Source organism: Cebus imitator, unplaced genomic scaffold (genome assembly GCF_001604975.1).
Source record: "Cebus imitator isolate Cc_AM_T3 unplaced genomic scaffold, Cebus_imitator-1.0 Scaffold58, whole genome shotgun sequence".
In the NCBI taxonomy this organism is placed as follows: domain Eukaryota; kingdom Metazoa; phylum Chordata; class Mammalia; order Primates; family Cebidae; genus Cebus; species Cebus imitator.
Window position 1 is genome coordinate 3,186,525 of NW_016107373.1, and position 22,127 is coordinate 3,208,651.

A 22,127-nucleotide genomic window follows, 5' to 3' on the forward strand; every position below is an offset into this window, starting at 1 on the left:
CCCAGAGCCTCAGGAGGCTGAGGCAGGAGAATCACTTGAACTCAGGAAGTGGAGGTTGCAGTGAGCTGAGGTTGTGCACTCCAGCCTGGGCAACAAGAGTGAGACTCTGTCTCAAAAAAAAAAAAAAAAAAAAAAAAATTAAGTTCCGAAATCCATGATAAATGAACTATTAAACTGTGAAATAAAATGTTGACAGCATCAGTATTATCGACAACTCCTTTTGCCGCAGGGCCCAGGTGGCTCAGTGTGTGGGGCAGGGGGCTGCCTCTCTCCCCTTACCCTTGAACTTGCTTCCTTAGACCACTGTGGCTGGTGGCTACAACCACAAAGGCACGGTGACCACCCCACATCTACCCCCAGTGTCACCCACCAGAATCATCATGGAGGTCCTATCTGTCCTCTCCTCTCTCCCAGTGACATGGGCCTTGTAATCGTCCTCATTTTGTACACAGGGAATTTTATAGGAGGCCTTGATTTTATCCATTAGGGACTGGAAGCCAAACAGTGGCAGGTGTGCTGTAGGGATATCTGGGATCTGTCCTTGGCCTTCACCAAGAAAGCCAGTCTCTGGGGACAGAAAGGCCCCTGAGACACTGGGGAGGAGAAGGGTCTGCTGGAAGGTGGGTCCACCTTCGCCTGCACAGCTGGGGGAAAGCGGGGCTTTCCAGGACCTGGGAGTTTGGTTCCCCAAGACTCCTGTACCCCTTCCCAGACCGCCACCACCCCGCAGGACAACGAGGCGGAGGCCAGTGCCCAGGCCCACGTCTGCTCCCTCTGCACCTCAGACCCACGTGGGCAGAGCCCCTGCTCCATTCCCTCCCACATTCACAGGATGGAGCAAAAGGGAGGACAGCTCCCACCAAGAGGGAGTGGCAGGCAGGACAGAAAATCTCCTCTGGGCACACATAATCCCAAGCAGATCCAAACCCCACACTACTCAGCTGCCTCCTCAACTTACCAAGAGGAACCCAGACAGCAAAGCCCCCATGGCCACCCCTTCAGTCCCTCTGCAGGTCTGATGAGCCCTGCCTGCTGGTCAGGTGTGGCTGAACCAGCCACGGGGCCGCGGCACAGGCAGGAAGAAGGCTGGGCAGCCTACCAGAATGGGTAAGGCACCATGGCACCCCCTTTTTCTCTGTGAACCAAGACTGGGGCTGCAGGGCACGCCCCATGTTAATCACTCCGCAGTCCTTCTCCAGTCCCCAGATGGGACTCAGCCAGGATCCGGGACCCTCAGGGCAGTGAGCGTCCCTCCCCAGCAGAGCCACAGCACCAGTGCCTCTGCATTTCTCTGGACCTGAGAAAAGTGGCCATTTGCTGGGGAGTCTGGAGTCCAGAGGGAGCACAGGCAAAGCGGTGCACGTGCGCATGCGCGCAGGCGCGAGCACACATGGCAGGTACGTGGGTTTTTCCAAACCACAATCCAATCACCTGACCCCTCCCAACATGCATAAATCAAAGAGGCAGGCCAGCCTGGTCTGTGCCTGGGGAGGTGCACTCTGCCTCAACCCCTTGACCCCCTCCCCATAGCCACACCCAGAACCCCAGGAAGCCTTTGCTGACCTCCCGGACCAGGCCAAGAGCCTCATCTGCTTTCCCAGAAGGCTATCTGTTCCTAGCACCCCAACAACCGCAATTTTCCATGCATGTGAGTAGTTATTTGTTGGAGGCCCACTGCTCCCTAGGACACAAGCTCCGGATGTACAGCAGTCAAGGAGGGCTCTTCCGTCCTGAACATCTGAAGATACTGAGTGTCAGATACATGTTTGCTGAGGAGTAAACAAGCCTGCTCTGCCTCCCCCAGCCTTCTGCTTTCCCTGTCACCCTCCTGTCACACAGGCTCCCCCTCTCCCGCTCCAGCATCCTGATGGGTCCTCCTGGGCCCTGGCACATGGACAGTTAACACCTGGCTCCTGCCAGCCCCCTGGAGGAGCCAATACGAAGGCCAAGCCTTGGCCAGGGGGCAGCTTTTCCAGTCCCTGGTTCCATAGGGCAGCCTGGGAGCAGGACAGAAAGGGACACCCTGGCCAACACCACCAACCCCACTCACTTTCTCTACTGGGATCTCACCACCCCCTGACTGCATGGAGGAAAGCTTTCATAGCCCTGAAACTCAAGCTCCTTGTGACCTCCTAGGCTAGATCCCAGGCCCCTCTCTCTAGACTGTAAAGCCCCCAGGGATAGAGCTACAGCGCTCCTCTCTCCCCTACCCCCCGGTCCTGGCCTCTTGGCCTTTATGCTGAGTCTCAGCCCAGACAGCAAGTGTTTGCCAGGAAAGCTTGCCTTTGCCTGCAAGGGCAGCTGTTTCCCAAAGTCCTAGGGCAGCCAGGAGAGACTTGACCGCCAAGCTGGGGAAGCCCAGCCCGGCCCGGGGTGGGTTCCAGCGCTGGCTGCCGTGAGCAGAGGAACAAGCCACAGTGGGGCTTCATAGGGTCCTCCAGGAGGCAGCCAGGGTGGACAAAAACAGCCCTGTGCCAGGGCTGCGTGTGCAGGCACATGCATGTGTGCATACTTGTGTGCGGGTGCCAGGAACACACGTGTACATATCTGTGCCTTGGGTTAGAGTTAGGGAGGGGAATTTTAAAAGTTTTTTTGGTAGAGAAACAGGGTCTTGCTATGTTGCCTGAGCTGTTCTCGAACTCCTGGCCTCAAACGATCCTCCTGTAATCCCAAAGCACTGAGATTACAGGCATGAGCCGCCATAACTGGCCTGAAGGGGAATTTGGAATGATTCTTTTTTATTTCCCAAACTTCCCTGAACTATGTAACTTGTAAACTCCCCCTCCCCAAACAAGTAATTCATATCTACCATAGAAAATTTGGAAAATACAGAGATGCATAAAGAATAAAATCAAAGTTCCCAAGAATCCCAAAGTTAACATTCAGAGGGATTTTCTTCTCCTCTCAAAAATCTTCACTTTTTATGAATAGGTACATTTAAAAATTTGGATCATAATAAACATCCTACTGTACAATCCTATTTTTTTTTTAACAGTATAGGGTAAACTATCAACATGGAGAAGCCAGTGCCGCCAACACTATTCCGGGGCTATGAAGGCCTCTCCAGGGCACTGCTCCCCCCACGACACACTCACACTCACACACACCCCACCATCCCGGCAACTCCAAGGCAAGAGGCGTCTGTGCCAGGCCAGAGAGGAAAACCAAGACCCCAGGAAAACCAGCAGTCAGTGTCCACAGAGCTGACATCTGGATGGCCCGTGGCTTGGGGACCCAGTGAGGCCAGCTGGGTTGGGTCTGGGGAAGGAGGTATGTGTCCTTCGCTGGCCCCCTCTTGTTCACCCTGTGAGAGCCCAGGGAGATACCTCCCCACAAGAGGGACAGGGTGTCATAGGGGCAACTGGGGCCTGGAATGGTCAAAGGTCACTTTTTGTAGATTAAACAGGGTCTTGCTATGTTGCCCAACCTGTTCTTGAATCCCTGGCCTCAAACAATCCTCCTGTAATCCCAAATCACACGGGCAGGGTGGGGGCCAGGACAGGACTAGGGAGATGTTAAGAGGCTTCTTCCAGCAGCTCCTGCTGTGGAGTTAGGGGGATGCCCAGGGGCTCTCCTTGTCCTCCCCATCCCCATTTACAGCCCTGGCCAGCCCAGGCTTCCGGTTTTCTAGGAGAGGGGAAGGCCGGGTCAGGATTCTAAAGCTTTGTCAAAGGACCAACCGGGAATGCCAGGGAATCTCCTCGCCGCCCCCACCAGGTTCCATTGAGACAGTCCATCCTCAGTCCCCACCCACCAAACCTTCCCAATCCCAGCCTGGTCAATGCTGAAGGGTTCAGGCTGGGAAGCCCCTGGGAAGAGAATCTCTTGGAGGCAGTCAGGATGGTATGGGACAGTCAGGGTGGCATGGGACATACTTACAAAGAAGATCAAGTTGAAGAGGAAGAGAAAGTATTTGGTGACTTTGATACAGGCTGAGCCCATCCTGCCAGTCCTGGAACTCCCTGGGGGAAGACAGAAGGCAGGCAGGCCAGTGAGGGGATCATCTCGGTTTGCCCTTGCAGGAGCCCCAGGAGGTGAGTTCTAACCCTGCCCCTGCCTTACGGGACGCAGAGCCCCAGAGAGGTTAGACCAGTAGCCTGAAGCCACATAGCTAGGAAGTGAGGTCCCATGAGCAGTCTCGTGGGCCAGGTACTTGATGCTTGGCAGTTAGGATCTGGGTCAGACACTGCACTGGGGCTGTGGCTTCTGGGAGCAAAATGGTAGAGGGAGACCCTCGCTCCGCACCTCCGTGACCCAGGCTCTGAAACTTGCACGGATGGACTCTAGCTGAAGTCAGGGGGCCAGGAAGTTGGTGATGCATTGACAGACGCAGAGGTGAGACCTGTGCTGGTTCACAGACTCCCTCTGGAACTAGGGGCTGGGAACTGTGGGGGCTGCCAAGGTGAGAAGGGGAATTCTGGCTTCTCAGAAAATGGGCTGAGTGTCCTGGCTTCTTATTACAGAGGCAATAAACATGCATTGTAGAACACCCAACAGAAACAGAACACCAGAAATCAAACAAAATGTAGCACACCCCAGCAATTAAAAATTGTCATCACTTTAGAAGCTATAATTCATATGTATGTGTGTTTGTGTGTGTGTGTATAACAAACGGTTCTAAACAAAATTGGGCTCATTCCGTATAGCGTTTTGTGGTCTTTTTTTCATTCTATAATCTTCACTTTCTATGTGCTGATGAAATGCTCTTCTACAACACCGCTTCACATGGTACATGGGATTCCATCCTATTTGCCAGTACTGATTAACATTTGGGGGCTCACAGAGTGCCCCAGAAAATTCATGTGTAGTTAGCATTGTGTGATGCTAATAATTTCTGGGAATTCATGGGCCTCATGAAACCCATTCAGGAACCCCAGTGGCCCCAGGTTAAAGTCCCAGAGGTGCCATCCCATAAAGCATTTCACCAACACTCTAAGATTGGACACACAGGTTGTTTCCAAGTTTTCAGTCTCCCCAGTGACACAAGCTGTGCTTCTGAGATGACACAAATCATGCTTGAGCACGCTGTGCCGCTCCACTCCAAAAGACCCCAGGCGAGGGGAGGACCCCGGAAGCAAGAGGGAAGCTGACTGCCTCACCGTGACTCTGAGGCCAGAAAATCCAGGAGTGTCCACCGCCAGCCTTCAGGCCCTGTGGGGCCAAGGGAGCCAGCACCGCCGGGCAGCTGGGGCCTGGACAGCTGGCCTGGGACAGCTGCATGGGCAAAGCTGGGCTGGGGGGTGGCGGGGAAGGCACCAGGCCCACTTGCGTTTCCCTGCCTTTTGGAGGGGGAAGGGCAGGCCACAGAGCAAAGGGAAGGGAAAGCCCGAGGCTCGGGTTTCTTGAAAGTCCGCAATTTCCCCGGCTACACGTAGGTTCCCTACTCTTTTTTTTTTTTTTTTTTTTGAGACAGAGTCTTGCTCTGTCACCCAAGCTGGAGTGCAATGGCACAATCTTGGCTCACTGCAACCTCCGCCTCCCGGATTCAAGCTATTCTCATGTCCCAGTCTCTCAAGTAGCTGGGATTACAGGTGCTCTCCACCACACCTGGCTAACTTTTGTATTTTTAGTAGAGACATGGTTTTGCCGTGTTGGTCAGGTTGGCCTCGAACTCCTGACCTCAGGTGATCCACCAGCCTCAGACTCCCAAAGTGCTGGGATTACAGGAGAGAGCCCCTGCGCCCAGCCCCTACTCTTTTCTGGACATGTTAACAATCAATAATATTCTATTCTCCTTGTCAAGTGGGAGCTCAGCTTCCACTTTATATACCTCCAGTGACAGGGAAGGTGGCTACTGAGGAGGGCTCATGACCTCTCAAGGGGTCCAGTCCAGTTTTCCTTCCCCTAACAGCTTTGTTAGAAGTTTTCTTTAACTGCCTTTCTAAAGGGCAGATTTGGGAGGTACCACATGAAGCAAAGCTGCCCAAGTTAGGAAAAAGCCACCTGGGTGGTAGTGAGCTCCCCGTCACAAGCAGCATGGAAGCGTCTAAAAAAATACTCATGAGGGATTTAAGTGCTATGTAGGGAGATTCGACAAAATGGCTCTTCCAGTCTTGGGGGGGTCTAAGGCGTGGGTGTGAGAATTGCAGAGATGGCATTGACTCAGGAGCCAGGGCAGTGCACCCTGGGCCCCTCCCTAGGGGCCTTCTCTAGACCTAGAGAGGAGAAAACATGACTTCCCCGTAGCCAGAAAGCCAGAGACCTTCGATGCCCAAACCCCGTCCTGGCCTAGGAAGGCCCCTGGGGTCTGCAGTACATCAAGGATAGCTGTGGTCTTTGCTCTCTCTTCCCTCCCAGCACAGAACCTGAAATACCGCAGGCACTTCCCAAATGTCAGGAATAAGACAGCAAGAAAAGAGAGATTCTCTCCCAAAGCGAGGTGGCGTCTGTTTTTCTTTCCTCTCACAGATCTGCTGTGTTAGGGCCTGACCAGGTCTCCTCCCAGTAAGCAGCACAGGCCATCCACCAAGAGAACAACCCAGGCTCAGTGCCCAAGCAGTAACAGCTAAGCTACCCTTCACCAGAAGAACGTCCTCTAACTGCAGTCCAGAACTAACTGTGCCCCTTGGCACCGGGGCCACTGGCATCCTTGCGAAATTGGAGAAGTGCGGAAAGAGCTCTTTAGCAACCCTGAGTCAGACGCATGGTGTTGCAGTCTCAGAAAGTCCAGGAAGGGGGTTTCTACAGTTTCCAGCTCCCACGTCCTCTGCTCAGCCTTGCCGGGGCGGGGGCATTCAGCAAAGGATAGCTTTTAGAAAAGAGTAAGTATAGACCGGGCACAGTGGCTTATGCCTGTAATCCCAGCACTTTGGGAGGCCAAGGCTGGCAGATCACCTGAGGTCAGGAGTTCGAGACCAGCCTGGCCAACATGGTGAACCCCCATCTCTATTAAAAATATAAAAATTAGTTGGATGTGGTGGTGGGTGCCTATAATCCCAGCTACTCAGGGGGCTGAGGCATGAGAATTATTGAATCCAGGAGGTGGAAGTTGCAGTGAGCCAAGATCATACCATTGCACTCCAGCCTGGGCAACAGAGCAAGACTCTGTCTCAAAAAAAAAAAAAAAAAAAAAAAAAAAAAAAAAAAAAAAGAGTAAGTATGGGGCCTGTGAGGGAGAAGGTGGCCACCAGGGAATAGCAAACACTACAAGTGGCCATTTTCAGACAACATCCCCCTTCCTCCTCACAACCGGCCCAGGAAGTGAATATCTCTATCCCTGGCAGACCAGAGGCTCACACAGGTTCAGTAGCGTGCCCCAGTCACACAGCTCATAAGCTGCAGTGGTTTCCAGAGCCCAGGATCTTTCTTCTATGAAGTGGTCCCTTCTGGGCAACAGCCAGGATCATAAAGGGATCTCTAGGGATGGCTGGGTTTCCTTTGTCCAGTTAGGTGTGAGGACAAAATGCTCAGAGGAGCTCTGCCTGGAGGGCAAGGGGGAGGATGGGAACCTCGTCGCCAAGGCAGACGTGACTGGGCTGGTATTTCCGTGATATTCCAGACCCTGGGCAAGCTTGGCTGGTCCCTTGGTCACACACACAGATTGTGTCAGGCATTGAGCTAAGCTCTTCAGCCCTCTGTGTGCAAACAGAGGCACCGAGGGGAGAAGGAACCTGCCCAAGGTTACAAGTAGGAGGACCGGCAAGGTCATGGCCCAGGCTGCCTGGCCCTTATACCACCCATGGGCTCCATCCCACACAGGAGGCAGCTGGGTAGGTCCAGACGCAGCCCAGCCAAGCAAGACAGACCCAGAGGGTACCTGGACATCACTCGAGGGAGAAGATGGTGCTGCTACCTGGATCCTGGGTGGGTGGCTCCCAGGCAAGCTGGCCAAGATCCAGAAGACAAAGTCTTCCTGCCCTGCAGGTGTACATGTTTCTGCCTCACAGCGGCAGGGAGCAGAGGGTGAAGGACATTCTCCACACTCGGCAGGAGATGGTCAGTCCCACACAGGCAGGGGAGTCAGCTCGGCCCTCAGCGGGGACACAGCCAGGTCACCCACAATGGGCTGTGGCATCAACTTCAAGGAATCCACAACCACTGCCGAGCTCCAAGGGGCACCCGAGGTTAGATTCAGAGGTCCAGGGGTTATGCCCGGCTCTGCCCTCCCATGCCGAGAGCTGCGCCTCAGTCTGCCATCCATGAGACAGAAATAAGGGTTGGTGTGGAGCCAGGGTTGTAAACCACAGTCTGCAGACCACCCTGGCCCCCTGCCTGTTTTTTATACAGCTTCTGAGCTAAGAACAGATTTCATATTTTTACATAGTTAAAAGAAAAATGAAAAGATTCTTTAAGGCATGAAAATTACATGGAATCTCAATTTCTGCTTTCATAAAGTTGTATTGGCACATAGCCCTGCCTACTGGCCTAGCTGGCTCTTTACAGAAAAAGCCTGCTGGCCCCAGTATAGGGGATCAAATGGTGTGCCCACAAGTGTCTGTAAGAGGCAGCAGGGGGCAGGACCACCCTCAACGTGGGATCTTCGGGGAAAGAAAACAGCCAGCTGTCTGGCAGGCATTGATTGTAATTTAGAGAGAGAAGACACAGAATCCCCAGACAAGGGTTCAAATCCTGGCTCTGCCAATGTGTGGCCACAGAGGAGGGACATCCGGGGCCTTATTCATCTCCTTGGAGAGTGGAACTCCCAACTGCACCCCCGTCCTGAAGAGGGAGTGAGGTCAGCGCCTGGCACAGTCGGGACTTGGTGACCCGGAGCTGGGGCTGTGTCTGTGTCATCACCATCAGTTGGCTCAGTACTTGAGGAAGAACTGAGGGATGAGGATTTAATTTATAGATGATATTAAGCCAAAAGAATGTCCTCCACTGTTACGCTTTCTTGTGTACACTTTTGGTAAACATTGGAGAGTCGCCCAAGCTTTCCTGTGTTAAAAACACCGACAACTAAAGGGAAGGAGGTGCAGGCACGCCTTATGGAAACTTCCAGAACCGTCTCAGAGAGCCATGAGCAGCAGGATGGAGGTGCTGCTCTTCATTGTTGTTTTGAGACAGTCTCGCTCTTGCCCTGTCACCCAGGCTGGAGTGCAGTGGCACGATCTTGGCTCATGGCAACCTCCGCCTCCTGGGTTCAAGTGATTCTCCTGCTTCAGCCTCCCAAGTAGCTGGGATTACAGGCATGGGCCATCATGCCCCACTATTTTTTGTATTTTTATTAAAGATGGGGTTTTACCATGTTGGCCAGGCTGGTCTTGAACTCCTGACCTCAGGTGATCCACCCACCTAGGCCTCCCACAGTGGTAGGATTACAGGCGTGAGCCACCAAGCCTGGTGAGGTGCTGATCTTATGTTACACTTTGCAGCGGGTGAAGTGACCATTTCTGAGCAACTATAATTTTCATTGACCAAATATATCATTTTATGCCAAATCAGTTTGTATAATAAAATTATTATATTAATATTTTACCAACATCTACTCATCATTTAACGCTCACCTCAGAAATCACCACCTCCAGGAAACCAGCTCCAGCCAGCCTTGCCATCGCCACCTCTGCCACCCCCGACCCCCAAGACACATGCTGGTTTAGGGGCACTCCCCCTCTCCTTCCTTCCAGTGGCACTAGAGACTGGAGCAGCTGCCTGAACAGGCTCTGGCATCAGACTGCCTTGGGTTTGAATGCAGTTCTAATGCCTCCTAGCTGTGTGACCTTGGACAAGTGACTTAACCTCTCTGAGCCTCACTTTACTCATCTGTGAAATGACAAAAATAAAACCTATTTTTTAGGCCAGGTACAGTGGCTCATGCCTGTAACCCCAGCACTTTGGGAGGCCAAGGCAGGTGGATCAGGAGGTCAGGATTTCAAGACCAGCCTGGCCAACATGGTGAAACCCCATCTCTCTACTAAAAATACAAAAATGAGTAGGGTGTGGTGGTGGGTGTCTGTAGTCCCAGTTACTCAGGAGGCTGAGGCAGAGGAATTGCTGAACCCTGGAGGAGGAGGTGGCAGTGAACCAAGATCACGCCACTGCACTCCAGCCTGGGGGACAGAGCGAGACTTCATCTCAAAAAAAAAAAAAAAAAAAAANAAAAAAAAAAAAAAAAAAAAAAAAAAAAAAAAAAAAAAAAAAAAAAAAAAAAAAAAAAAAAAAAAAAAAAAAAAAAAAAAAAAAAAGAGAGACAAAAAAAACCCACAACTCTATTTTGCAGATTTGTCCAGACATTAAATTAGATCGTATGGGCAAAATGCCTGGCACACAGTGGGCTGTGGATAGATGGCCGTTCCTATAATGCATGCTGTGGAGTCATTTGCTACTTACATGTCCATTTCCCCTGAGGACTGTGATACCTTGAGGGGGAAGACTATGTTATTTATGAGAACAAGGTAGACTCCCAACAAATGTTGCTGAATGAAAAACTGGTTAGATGCAGGGGTGGATGGGTAGGTAGGTGGACAGGTGGATGGACAGACAGATGGAGGGACTGCCACGAAGAACACCAGGACTTTCAAGTGCTCGGCCACCTGAAGGCAGTCTGAGATCCACTGTCCATGAGTCTGTAGGGGCTGGTCTCAGGCCTCTTCTGTCCTTGCCTGCAGGGTGGGTGGGGGGTGGGTGAAGCGCTCAACTCTGGGCCAGCTCTGAATGCCAGGATCTGCTGCCAAGCCTCCGGAGACCAGCACTCCAGGACTCTAAATGCTGTAGGAGCCGGAGGCGGGGAATAAATGGTCCCTCCACTCACCAGGTGGCTCAGACTGAACACCCGAGAGCCATGCTCAGGTCTTCACCTTCTTCTCCCCACAGCCCATGTGTGTCCCCTCCAATCCGCCTCTCCTCCCGGCCCAGGACTCACCTTCCACGAAACCAGCACAGCTGGTCACAGGGCCCACTTCTGCCCTCACCCACGCGTCGTCCACACGACAGCAGGGAGGACTCTGAAAAACATGACCCAGATCTTGTCACTCCTGTCTGTGACTCTCCAAAGGTGATGAAGACATATTCACTATAAATCCAGGCTCCCTGTGTGGCCAGCAGGGCCCGACCTGGGTTGCCACTCCTCCATCCTCTTCCCTGCCACAGCTCATGTGGCCTCTTTCCTGTTGTCCTGGTGTATCAGGCCCTTTGCAAAAGGGTTTCTCTGCCAGGATTACTCTTTTCCCATATTCCCCTGCAGGCCTTGGCTCAGAAGGCTGACGTCCCTCCTTCCGGAGGCCCTCCCTGAACATCCAATCTATTCAGAAGGCTTTAACTCCAGCTGTTCGTTACAATCAACAGAGGCCATGCCCAGGCCCCCTGCCCCCACCAAGTCATCGGGATCTCTAGGGGTAGGGCTGGGCTCCCCAGGAGACTCGAAGGAGCAGCCCAGGTTGTTACACGGCACCCCCACTGCAGTTAGCCCATTTGTTCACTAGTGTGTCTACATCTGCCACTAGAATACGGGCTCCTCAAGGGGAGGGGCTGCCCCTGTCCCACTCACCCTGTGTCCCACAGCCTAGAACAGTACCTTGTGAATAAGCAGCTCTTGGTGTGTATTTTTAGGAAGCAAGAGAGAAAAGAGAGGTCTAGAGAGAACAGGAAAGTTTCGTAGACCAGCACTGACCCTGCAGCTGGAGGTTTCTGATCCTTACAATGATATCGCTGGATTGGGGTGGAGATGGGTTGCTTCCTCCTAAGGTAGGATTTTAAAAAATATATATATTTTTGAGACAGGATCTCACTCTGCTCTGCCGCCCAGGATGGCGTGCAACGGTGTAAACACAGCTCACTGTAGCCTCAACCTCCTGGGCTTAAGCGATCCTCCTGCCTCAGTTTCCCATGGAGCTGGGACCACAGGTGCACGCCATCATGCGTGCCTGAATATTTTGTAGAGATGAGGTCTCACCTTATTGTCCAGACCTGTCTCAAATGTGTGGGCTCAAACAAGGATTTTAATTTCCTTTAGGTCAGAAAAGCTGACGAAAGCTGTGAACCCTCCCTAGAAAGATGCATGCAGATGGGCAGGCACATGCTTCCTTCCAATTTCAGGAGGTCACAGGCCTTGGAAAGCCCACCTGGGGGCCAAGGCTTTTTCTGCCCCCAACTCCTAAATGCCCTAGAGTGGTGGTGCCCAGCCTTGGCTGCCCACAGGAATCACCCCAGGAGTTCTAAAGGTTGTTGATGCCCGGCCCCCACTGCCAGAGATCCTGACGAGCTGCTCAGGGTGCAGCCTGGGCATCAGGGCTTCTTCAGTTCTTCGGGGGGTTCCAGTGTGCTGAGACCTACTGCTGTGGCTCCATCCCTCACACAGGCCAGCCCCTCTTTTCTTCTGGGGTGCAGGCAGGCATGGGGTTTCTGGTGCCACAGCGCCTGGCCAGGGAGAATCTACCTGGCATTCTGGCATCTGAAAAACAGTGTCACATGGAGCTTCCTGTACCATCTTCCAACCTTCACTGCCTCAGGGCTCCTTCCACTCCAGTCTGTTACCCCAGAGCAATATCACTGTGCATGAGACCTTTGAGATCACTGTATTTTTCAGAGGAGCCAGAGAGAGCAAGAGGTGGCAGATGGCACAGCAAGCTCAGGCTAAGCATGAGGTGGAGAACTTAAGATTCCCAGAGTCCAGAGCTCCTTTCTCTACCTGTGGCCCCGCCCCTGCTCATTGGGGCTCCTGCGTGGGAGGGATAAGGAGCACTGGGCTCGGAATCACACAGCCGGCCGTTGGCTCCCAGCCCTGGCTCTGCCAGGTGTCTGCCACAGGACCTCAGGAAGCCCTGCAGAACTGCTCCCTTATCCACAGATGGGAATGCTAACCCCGCCCACCCATCACGGGCATGAAGGTGAATCACCATCAGGCTAGCACATAGTAGGGTGCATCCATGATGGTGCCTGGCCCTCTCCTTCCACTCTCCCTACCTAAAGATGCCACCTCTGCCACACTTTGCCACTGTGCCTCAGCTTTCCCACCTGTGAAATGAACTTAATGATGTGTTGTGGTCAGGCTTAAAGAGTTTATATCTATAAAGTGTCCGGCACCCAGTAAATGTCAGATAATCTTACCAACTATGATGATGCTGATTATCTGGAAAAGTTGTTGCTTTCTTAACCAACAGTCTGCTGCCCTCCGAGGCCTGATCCAGCCTCCAGCAATGTTCCCAACCTGGAGAGGCTCTGTGCCAGCAGATGACCACTGCTGCTCCTGGGTGAGGAGCTGGGGGACAAGCAGGACCAGGCTGGGCCGCCTAAGGAAGGAGGAGCCTCTGCCCCTAGCCTCCAGGCTGTGCCTCCTGCCTGCAACTCAGAGGTCCAGCCAGTTTGGTGAGTTGGGCATCCGATCCCGTGGGAGCTCGTTCTGCCCAGTCGAGCAGAATGGAGAGAGAAGTCCTGACCTGGCTGTTGTGCCCTGGATGCCAGCCCATCCACAGGCACTCCTCCTGCAAGCTGGTTCTTTGGCCACCAGCTCTCTGGTCCTCTGGACTTTGTCCTGATCGCCCACAGGAAGAGGCTGGGCACAGAGGGCTGTGTTTGTTTTCATGTTTGACAGGTGATATGTTTCCTGAAACTCCGCTGACACCAGGCCTGGCTTTTTTACCTCCCACCCTCTTGCTTTTCAATCTCTAATCTTATTTTTATTGTTGATATTCACCCCCACCCACCAGAAAAAAAAATAGCTGCTACTCTGAGCGACAGGAGAAGAGTGAGCTTGAAGCGGATTGAGGGCCTCAGGTTTCCTTTAAGACCTCGGCTTCGGCCAGGAGCAGTGGCTCACACCTGTAATCCCAGTACTTTGGGAGGCCAAGGAGGGAGGATCACCTGAGGTCAGGAGTTTGAGACCAGCCTGGCCAACATGGTGAAACCCCATCTCTACTAAAAATACAAAAAATTAGCTGGCATGGTGACGTGTGCCTGTAATCCCAGCTACTCAGGAGGCTGAGGCAGGAGAATTGCATGAACCCAGGAGCCGGAGGTTGCAGTGAGCTGAGATCACGCCACTGCATTCCAGCCTGGGCAATAAGAGTGAGACTCTGTCTCAAAGAAACAAAAGCATAGGCTTCAATCGCAGCTCTGCCGCCTCCTAGCTGTGTGAGCTTCAGCAAGCGAGTTACTAAACCCCTCTGAGCCCCACATTCCCAACTCTAACGCTAAGGTGCTGGTGGGATCCCCACCTCGCAGGATTGCTGGAGGAGTGGGAAATGACATGGGAGGAGCTTTGGGGTCACTCTCAGCACCTCACCACACAGTGAGCAGATCCTGCCATTACCACCACCAAGGCTGGAAGAAACACGTCCAAGTCAGACCTTCCCAGGAATCACAGGATTTCAGAGCCCAAAGCGCCTTCCTGTTTGTCTCAGAGATTAAGGAAGAGCTCCTGTCACATGATCCCATGAACCAGTGAGACAGGCTCCCTCTCTCCTGAGATGGCTGGGATTGACCCCAGAGCTGGGACTGATACCTGGCATTTGGGGAAAGGAGGCCAGGGGGACAAGAGCAAGGCAGGCCAGCAGCTCTCGTGTATTATGCCATAACCCACTGCAACCTCCATAGCACCCCCCATTATTATTAAACAAGAGATTACTGAGAGATTATTATCCCCATTTAACAGATGGAAGGACTGAGACTCAGAGGTTCAGTGACTTGCCTAAGGCCACACAAGTGGCTGAGCCATGATTAAAATTCAGGTCTGACTTTAAAGTTGCTTCATCCTCACCTGCTGCCCGAATGAACAAGGTAAATGGCAGAGCCCGCTCCACCCCCACTTCCACACCTCTGCCTTCTACCTGACCCCCGCACCCTACCCCAGTTCCCTGAGGTCTGACTCTCAGCTTCCTATCAGGAAGGAAAAGAGCAGCTCCACCAATCCTAATCGGGACATTCCTTCAGTTTGGCTGATGAGGCTGACAGATGTGGCCCTTATCAGGAGGTTTTGCTTTGAAACCCCAGCAATGAGACTGGAGGGTCTTTGGGTGAAGAAGGGGGATGCTCTGACATGAGAGTGCAGAGTGGAAACCAGCAGACACCCGGAGCCCTCCAGCATTCCCACCTGGACCCCATGCAGCCAAAGAATCAAGTTGAGGCTGAGCCATAGCCTCTGACCTCTTGCTTTCCACGGCTCCCTTGCTTGACTGTTTTGGCTTCTTAGCCGGCTGCTTGGGCCACAGACAGTCCCCACTCCCTTCCAGTGCTAGGTGCCAAGACTCACACACTCAGATTCACAGTGCCAGAATGGCCTTTGACATCACTAGCTCAGCCCCCACTTCTCAGATGAAGAGACTGATGTCCAGAGAAGACAAAGAACCCCCACCCCCAACGCTTCTGGGGAATTTGTATGTTCAGTGTGTACACTGGGGGATAGGGAGGGGAGTGATTAGGGCAGTCAGTGTTTCTCAACTTGTTTGGCATCATAATACACATTGAGAAGCGTATCTATTTGTTCAGTGCACTGGGACAGACAGATAGAACTACATCTGGCTTGAGGTTACTAGCCAGGGCTCTGTTCTCAAGGGCTGCAGAGATAACCATCTCAATAGCTCATTGATCGGAAAGCTCTAACCTAGAGGGATATTTAGGAGCTAAAGAGAGGCTGCAAGAAGTCCCAGATTCCAGAGGCCCTGACAACAGGATCCAGATTACCAGGTGGGCTCTCGGGGATCAGCCACCTTATGAGGCCCTCTCCCCCGTGCCACAATTAGAGGCGGAGTAAGGAAGCAGATCATAGTATGGGCCCTGAGAGAGACCTAAATTCCAAATCTCATTTTCAGCATCCACATGATCTCTGCAAGCTGCCTACCTGCACTGAATCTTGGTGTTCTTATCCGTAAAATGGGCTATCTAGGACCCTCTCAGAGGAAGCCAGAATCCCAAAGATATAAGCAGAATCCTAAAGTGTGCCAAACTCAGAGATATAAGCATGACAGAGGCAGAGGATTCTGGGAGGAGGTCCTGTTAGGCCCCACAGCAAGAAAGTCACATAAAGATTGTCCCTGGAGGCATGGGATAGACACAGGTTTCATGCAGACTGCCCCAGGGAGGTCACCAGCACCCAAGAATTTGAATGAGGTTGGGCAGAGGGAAGACTGAGGAGCAAAAGGAACATTCATGAAAGCATCCTCGATGGGAGTGTTGCTTCACTGATCTCATCTCATTCAGTCTCCAAACCCCAGGCAGGATCACTGGGATTCAGGAGGGTGGTGGCACTGGCCCTGGTCACACAGGGGACCGTGGTGCAGCTGAGCTCTGCCCTCGAGACTCTCTGACTCTGGAGCTCAATATCCTACTGACTTTGTGACATTGCTTCCCACCACCAAGGCAATCTCAAGGCAGGGAAGGCAGTCACTGCAGCCAGGTGTTAAAGGGGCAAAGCCCTAGTCCCAGGACTATGAAATCAGAACATCCAGGGGTGGGGCCAATCACCTGCAGGTTTAGCAAACACACAGCATTTCAGAAATCTCTCCCCCCACCAGCCAGCCACGAAGGAGGTAGACACAGAGAGCTGAGCTGAAACAGCAGGAAATGAAGCCAGGCCTCGCCCTTAGAGGGAACCTCAGAGGGAACCGCACACTATCCTCTTAGAATAAACAGCTCATGATCCAGAGGGCCTGAGGGGCTGTCCTCTCAGGGGGCTCCCAAGTGGCCCTTCTGTGCTCAGTTTCCAACCTGAGCCACCATCCACTGCAGTTCACCAAATCCCCACTCCAGGCTGGCCCAGAGCTGGAGAGAAACAGGAAACAGGTGACTCCGACCCATCCCTGCCCTCAGGGAGCACCGTCTGGAGAGGCAGAGACATGAAAGTGAGCAATTATGCACCAGCATAGTCACAAAGCAGCCTGCTGACTCCACCTCCCTCCGAAGGACAAGAGAGGCTCTCTAGAACAGACTCAAGTGTTTAACAGTGACAAAAGCGAGCATGTCTGCATGATTACTAGCTAGAGATTGTGCCAAGCACTTTACATGGCCCAGTTTATTCCTGCAATCACCCTGTGAGGTAAGCACTGCGTATCACCCCATTGTACAGCTGCAGAAACTGAGACTCAGGGTGGTCAAGGGCCTTGCCCAAGGTCACCTTGCTGGTAGAGCAGAGAGTTGAACCCCCACAGTCTGACCCTCCCAGAGCCCCTGAGCTTTACTGTCACACCTTGCTGCCTACAAAGCTGTAAATGACAGGTAACGAAAATTACCCACCAAGGCCTGGCCTAGCTTACTTGGGTTTTATAGCCCAGCTTCTGAACCCAACCAACTAAAGACACTCTAGGGGAACACAACCAACTGTGAAGACACTCTGGGGCAACACTAGGCACCAGCAACCAGCTTGCACACCCATCCCAGAGCCTAGCCAGCCAACAACAAAGGGTGTGGGCTCTAAGTAGGGTGATTAGAAAGGGAGGGAGACTCTAATCAGGGACCTCACATGGCAGCAGGCAAGCCCCTTGCCACCTCATACCCTCCCCAGGCACTGAGCTCAGGAAGGTGGAGACAGGGCTGCTGAAATGCCACCTCCTCAAGGCAGCCTTTCCAAAACATTGTCCGGCACAGACCCTCAGCAGCACCATGCAGCGGCCCTAATTATCTCATCATGGGAATTTAGGATGGACATCTGACAGATGTGGCTCAAACCTTGGTTCTGCTTACCCTTTCTTTTCTGTTTATTGAGACAGAGTCTTGCTCTGTCACCCAGGCTGGAGTACGATGGCATGATCTCGGCTCACTGCAACCTCTGTCTCCCGGGCTCAAGCGATTCTCCTGTCTCAGCCTCCTGTGTAGCTGGGATTACAGGCACCCACCATTATATCTGGCTAATTTTCGTATTTTTAGTAGAGACAGGGTTTCACCGTGTGAGCAAGGCTGGTCTCGAACTCCTGACCTCAAGTGATCCACCCACCTCGGCCTCCCAAAGTGCTGGAATGACACACACGAGCCACCGTGCCTGGCCTGTCTACCCTTTCCTAACTGTCATTTAACTTTTCCAAACCTCAGTTACTTCATCTGTCCAGTGGGCTAATCCTTCCTGCCTCTCACAGCTATAGTTCTGAGCACTCTGTAGGGCTTTAGGAGTATTTGAGGGGCAGAGAGAGGAGTAAATGAGACGCAGCAAAGGCAAAGTGCTGCGTGTAGGTACAGGGACTCTGTCTACATAGATCCTTGGGCGAAAATGCAGAGAGATGAGGCTGGGGTGGAGGGTCGGGGGAGGTCTCCAACTCCAAGAACTTGGGGGTGGGCGTCTTCCTGGCTGAGACCTGGCTGGAGGCACCTCAGCCCAGGTGAGAAGGAGAGGGCAGGTCAGGGCTCTGTGCGGGCTCAACCCTCTCTCAACTTCTTCTCCCTCACCTGTTTCTTCCCTTCTGTAGGGGTCCCTATCTCTGTCTGTGGCTCCCTGGACCATCCCCTCTTCCTTGTTGTTCCCCATATCTGTGATCATCTCAGTCTCCCCCTTTAACATCCTGAGAGCCTTGGAACACCCAGAGTGTCCGGGACAACCTCACCCAGCCCACAGGCCCCTACCTCCAGCCTACCCAGCGCTCAGCACGACGGGAGCCCAGCTCCTGCAAGAAGCGGGGCTGAGAGACCCACTTCCATGCTCCACTGCAGAGATCTGGGCCTGCTGAGGCGGGAATAAAGATGCTGCGCTTCCCACAGAGGGCCCCAGGTTCCTAGGCAGGGAAGCAGCCATTTATCCAGCCCAGACACTTGGCAGCTCTGGCAGGAACGCTAGTAACGAAAGGAAACCAGCACAGGCCTGCCAGGGCTCCCTGGGCCTCTCCTCTGTGATTGCTGAGGGGCCCGGGCAGAGGAAGGTACAGAGCAGAGACTGAGAGAGGCAGGAACAGAGACACTAAAAAGAAAGAGACAGACAGACTCCAGGGTGAAGGGAGCCTCTAGTCCCCGGGAGCACCAACCCGCAGACACTCAGGCCCTGTCAGATTTCACCAGGAAGTCCAGGGGAGCCTGCAGTGAGGCCCGTCTGGGAGTGTAGGTCCTGCCTACGCAGGAGGATCCCACCCCCGGATCCAGCCCGGCTCCCCAGCTACCGCTCGGTGGGGGGGCCACCCCAGAGGCTGCCCTGCACCATCTGTCTCCGCCTGTCTTGGAGCCAAGAGTCCTACCTCCCCTGTGGCTTCCCAAGGCATGGGCTCCCCTACTGGCCTCACGCACCCTGCCCTCTCCCTGCCTACCATTAACAATGACCCTTCCCAGCACATTTTTCTCCGCCTCGGCCTCCCCTAGATTCTAGGAGCTGCAGTGCTGTGCCCTGGAAAAAAACCCCTATACCCCACCAAATGTGATTCCTGAGCAGGCTGATGGCCAGGCCTTGATAACGAGAGAGGTCCTGCAGTGCTCTGAGCCAGCCACTCCAAGCCCCCCAAGGAAGCTAAGGCAGACAGGAGGGACCTGACCTCAGCTTGCAGCAGCGAAGACAAAATGAACATCCGGGTCCCAAACAGCCCCATCCAATCCCCTCCACTAGAGCAACTCAGGGCCATGGGGAGGAAGAAGGGAGGGGGAAAAGCCCAGCCAACTCTAGGCTGTAATCAATCACTCCCCTTCCCCAAACCTCGAACTCCTGACCTCAAGTGATCCACCCGCCTCAGCCTCCCAAAGTGCTGGAATGAGCTCAGAGAGGCTGCCTCCTTCCCTGGGCAACCCAGCACACCAGGCCCTGCATCAAGAGCATGTGGTCTTCGTGAGCCTCCAGGTGTCCAGAGGAAAGGGGACTGTTTGTTCCTCAGCAGGAAAATGGAAAAGGGTAGACCACGCCCGGCCTGTCTGCTCTTTCCTAACTGTCATTTAACTTTTCCGAGCCTCAGTTCCTTCATCTGTCCAATGGGCTAATCCTTCCTGCCTCTCACAGCTATAGTTCTGAGCACTCTGTAGGGCAGAGAGTTCCTCTCTCTGGGTAGTAACAGCTCATTCCTGTCCTAGAGGGAGGTGTGTGGTTTGAGGAGTAAAGTGCTCAAGCACAATAAAGGGAAGTGTGGTGAGAAGGTCCTGGGCCACACGGAGCTAGAAGAGGTGTGTATGGATGTACAGACAGAGCTGAGAAGGAAAGGTGCTAGGCGCTATAGGAAGGGGTCCGTCCCCAGGGGCCAGGCATGGGACATGTGGTGACACCATCGTGGTCTCAGAACCAGGCAGGGCCTTACACCTGGGCTGGCTCCCTGGCTGTCTTCCTACAGGAAGACAGGAGCTCAGAGAGAGGCTGCCTCCTTCCCTGGGCAACCCAGCACACCAGGCCATGCATCAAGAGCATATGGGCCTGGTGAGCCTCCAGGTGTCCAGAGGAAAGGGGACTGTTTGTTCCTCAGCAGGAAAATTGAGATGTAAATAAGCAGCCACTGGCCTGACCCAGGCCTCCTGGGAGGCAGCCCTCAGGTCGCCTGGGCCCCATCCCCTGGTCTCCTGTTTGCTGATCATGTGTGATCCTGAGAACACAGGAGACAGAGTATCTCTTTCTACAGATCTGGAAATTGAGGCTCGGGGGGGTTAGTCACGTGCCCAGAGAGGGCCACAACTTGGAACTGGCAGTCTGCTTAAATCAGCCTGATTCTGTCCCTGTGCCCAATCCTTGGCCCATTATCGGCCCAGGGCACCCTCTACCTAGAGCAGATATAGTTCAGGCCTTAGGCCAAGGCCCAACCAGGTGTTCCACTCAATGGGGCTGGGGTGGGTGGAGGCGTAACGCAGCCTGAGCCCACTGCAGGGAAGATGAGGGACTGGCGTTTCCTGAGTGCCACAAACCTCCCAGACACCTGTGTCAGAAGCTATCAACGAGGAAAGTAGCTTTCTTCCTTTTCAACGAAGGAAACCAGGGTTCAAAGAAGATAACAGTGACTTGCTGAAAGTCTCAAGCCTGAGAGTTACAGGTCTGAGGCTAACCTTTCCCTACCAGGCACAGACTCTGCTGCATGCCCCGCCAGACCCCGCAGGGGCTTGGACCCACACCAGCCACAGGCCCCGCTCTCACACCTCACTGGGGAGTTAACCAACCTGGTCAGCCAGTTCACCCACTGCACAGAACCCGAGAGAGTGGAGTTGGCTTGGCCAGAGGAGCCGGTCTTCCCCGAGGGAAGAAGGTGGCTGGAGCCAGGTGTGGGAGAATGAGGAAGACTCAGGAGGAAGTGACGGCATTCAGGTGAAACTGCAGGGCCCAGGCCCCTGGGTGTGAGAGTCTGGAAAATTCTGCATGATACATTTTAGAGGACAAGCACAGTTCCCAGGAGAAGCAAGCAGCTGACCTGGGAGGAAAACCTGGGCTGAACACCTCCTTCCCCGCAGCACCAAGGGCCTCACGTGCAAGGCCTGGGCAGGAGTCAGAAACGCAGACAGCCTGGACCACCCTAGCTTATCTCCCCATGGGTTCTTGGCCAACAGCAAAGATCCCAGGCCAGCTCCTCCTGGGATTCTGGGTCCCTTGCATCCACAACCCACCAGCCCAACTAAGAGTCCTGGGATCCTTCATCCTAAGGCTGAGAATAGAGAGAAAGAGCTCTCCCTTCTTAGGGGCTGGGCTCAAGACAGGCAGCAAAGACAACCCAGGTTCCAGTCCTAGCTCTCACACCGCCCCCACCACCCACGGGATCCTGGGCAACTCACTGCCCGGTCATCCTCATCCTCTGTGAAACAGGCTTAGCAATAACACCCGCCGTATTTCACAGGGTGCTGGAAGGCTTGAGGGAACGGGAATAGGTACGTGAGAAAATGTGCACTGCCAAGAGCTATAAAGCATAAGGGATCATTAAGAGAAAGGAGGATCCGGATGCCCCAAGCGGGGCGGTGACTTGCCCCGGGCCATACAGCCAGGGAGCAGCAGAGCAGGATTTGAGAGGGGTCTCTAGTGACCAGCCAGTGCCCTCCCACTGTAAGACCCTGAATCCCAAGAAAGCTGTGACCCTCAGGCCGACCCTCTCTGCGTGGATGGCGGGTGGGGCAGAGGCTGCCTCCTCCACATCCCGGCTCCCTCCAGAACAGGACCTGCTGCCGTCCCAGACCAGACCCCAGCCTTGAGTTTGAAATCAAAAGCCCAGTTCTTCCCCTCTCAGTTCTGTGGCCTTGGGCAAGTTGTTTCACCTCCTGGACCCTCAGTTTCCTCATCTGTACAATGAGACATGGTGATAACCCCTACCTGGGATGGCTGACTGACATCATGGCTGCAAAGTGACCAGAAAAGGCCTGGCACACATCAGATACTTTTTTTTTTTTTTTTTTTTTTT

The 22,127-nt window shown here is 53.6% G+C and overlaps 1 protein-coding gene across 3 annotated transcripts in view; it reads right to left on the reverse strand.

Moving 5' to 3' along the window:
* The window catches only part of CD82 (CD82 molecule), a 54,545-nt gene that overhangs the window by 21,469 nt on the left and 10,949 nt on the right, over nucleotides 1–22,127 (reverse strand). For 2 of the 3 annotated variants that reach the window (XM_017529394.2, XM_017529395.1), the window contains 2 exons: nucleotides 10,802–10,883; nucleotides 3,880–3,962 (listed from right to left, as the gene is read on the reverse strand). In XM_017529394.2, the coding sequence (XP_017384883.1) occupies nucleotides 3,880–3,942 (63 nt within the window). In that variant the 5' untranslated portion in view covers nucleotides 3,943–3,962; nucleotides 10,802–10,883. Of the gene's footprint in view, nucleotides 1–3,879; nucleotides 3,963–5,099; nucleotides 5,178–10,801; nucleotides 10,884–22,127 lie in introns of those variants that run through there. The other variant, XM_037738876.1, reaches the window with a different exon arrangement.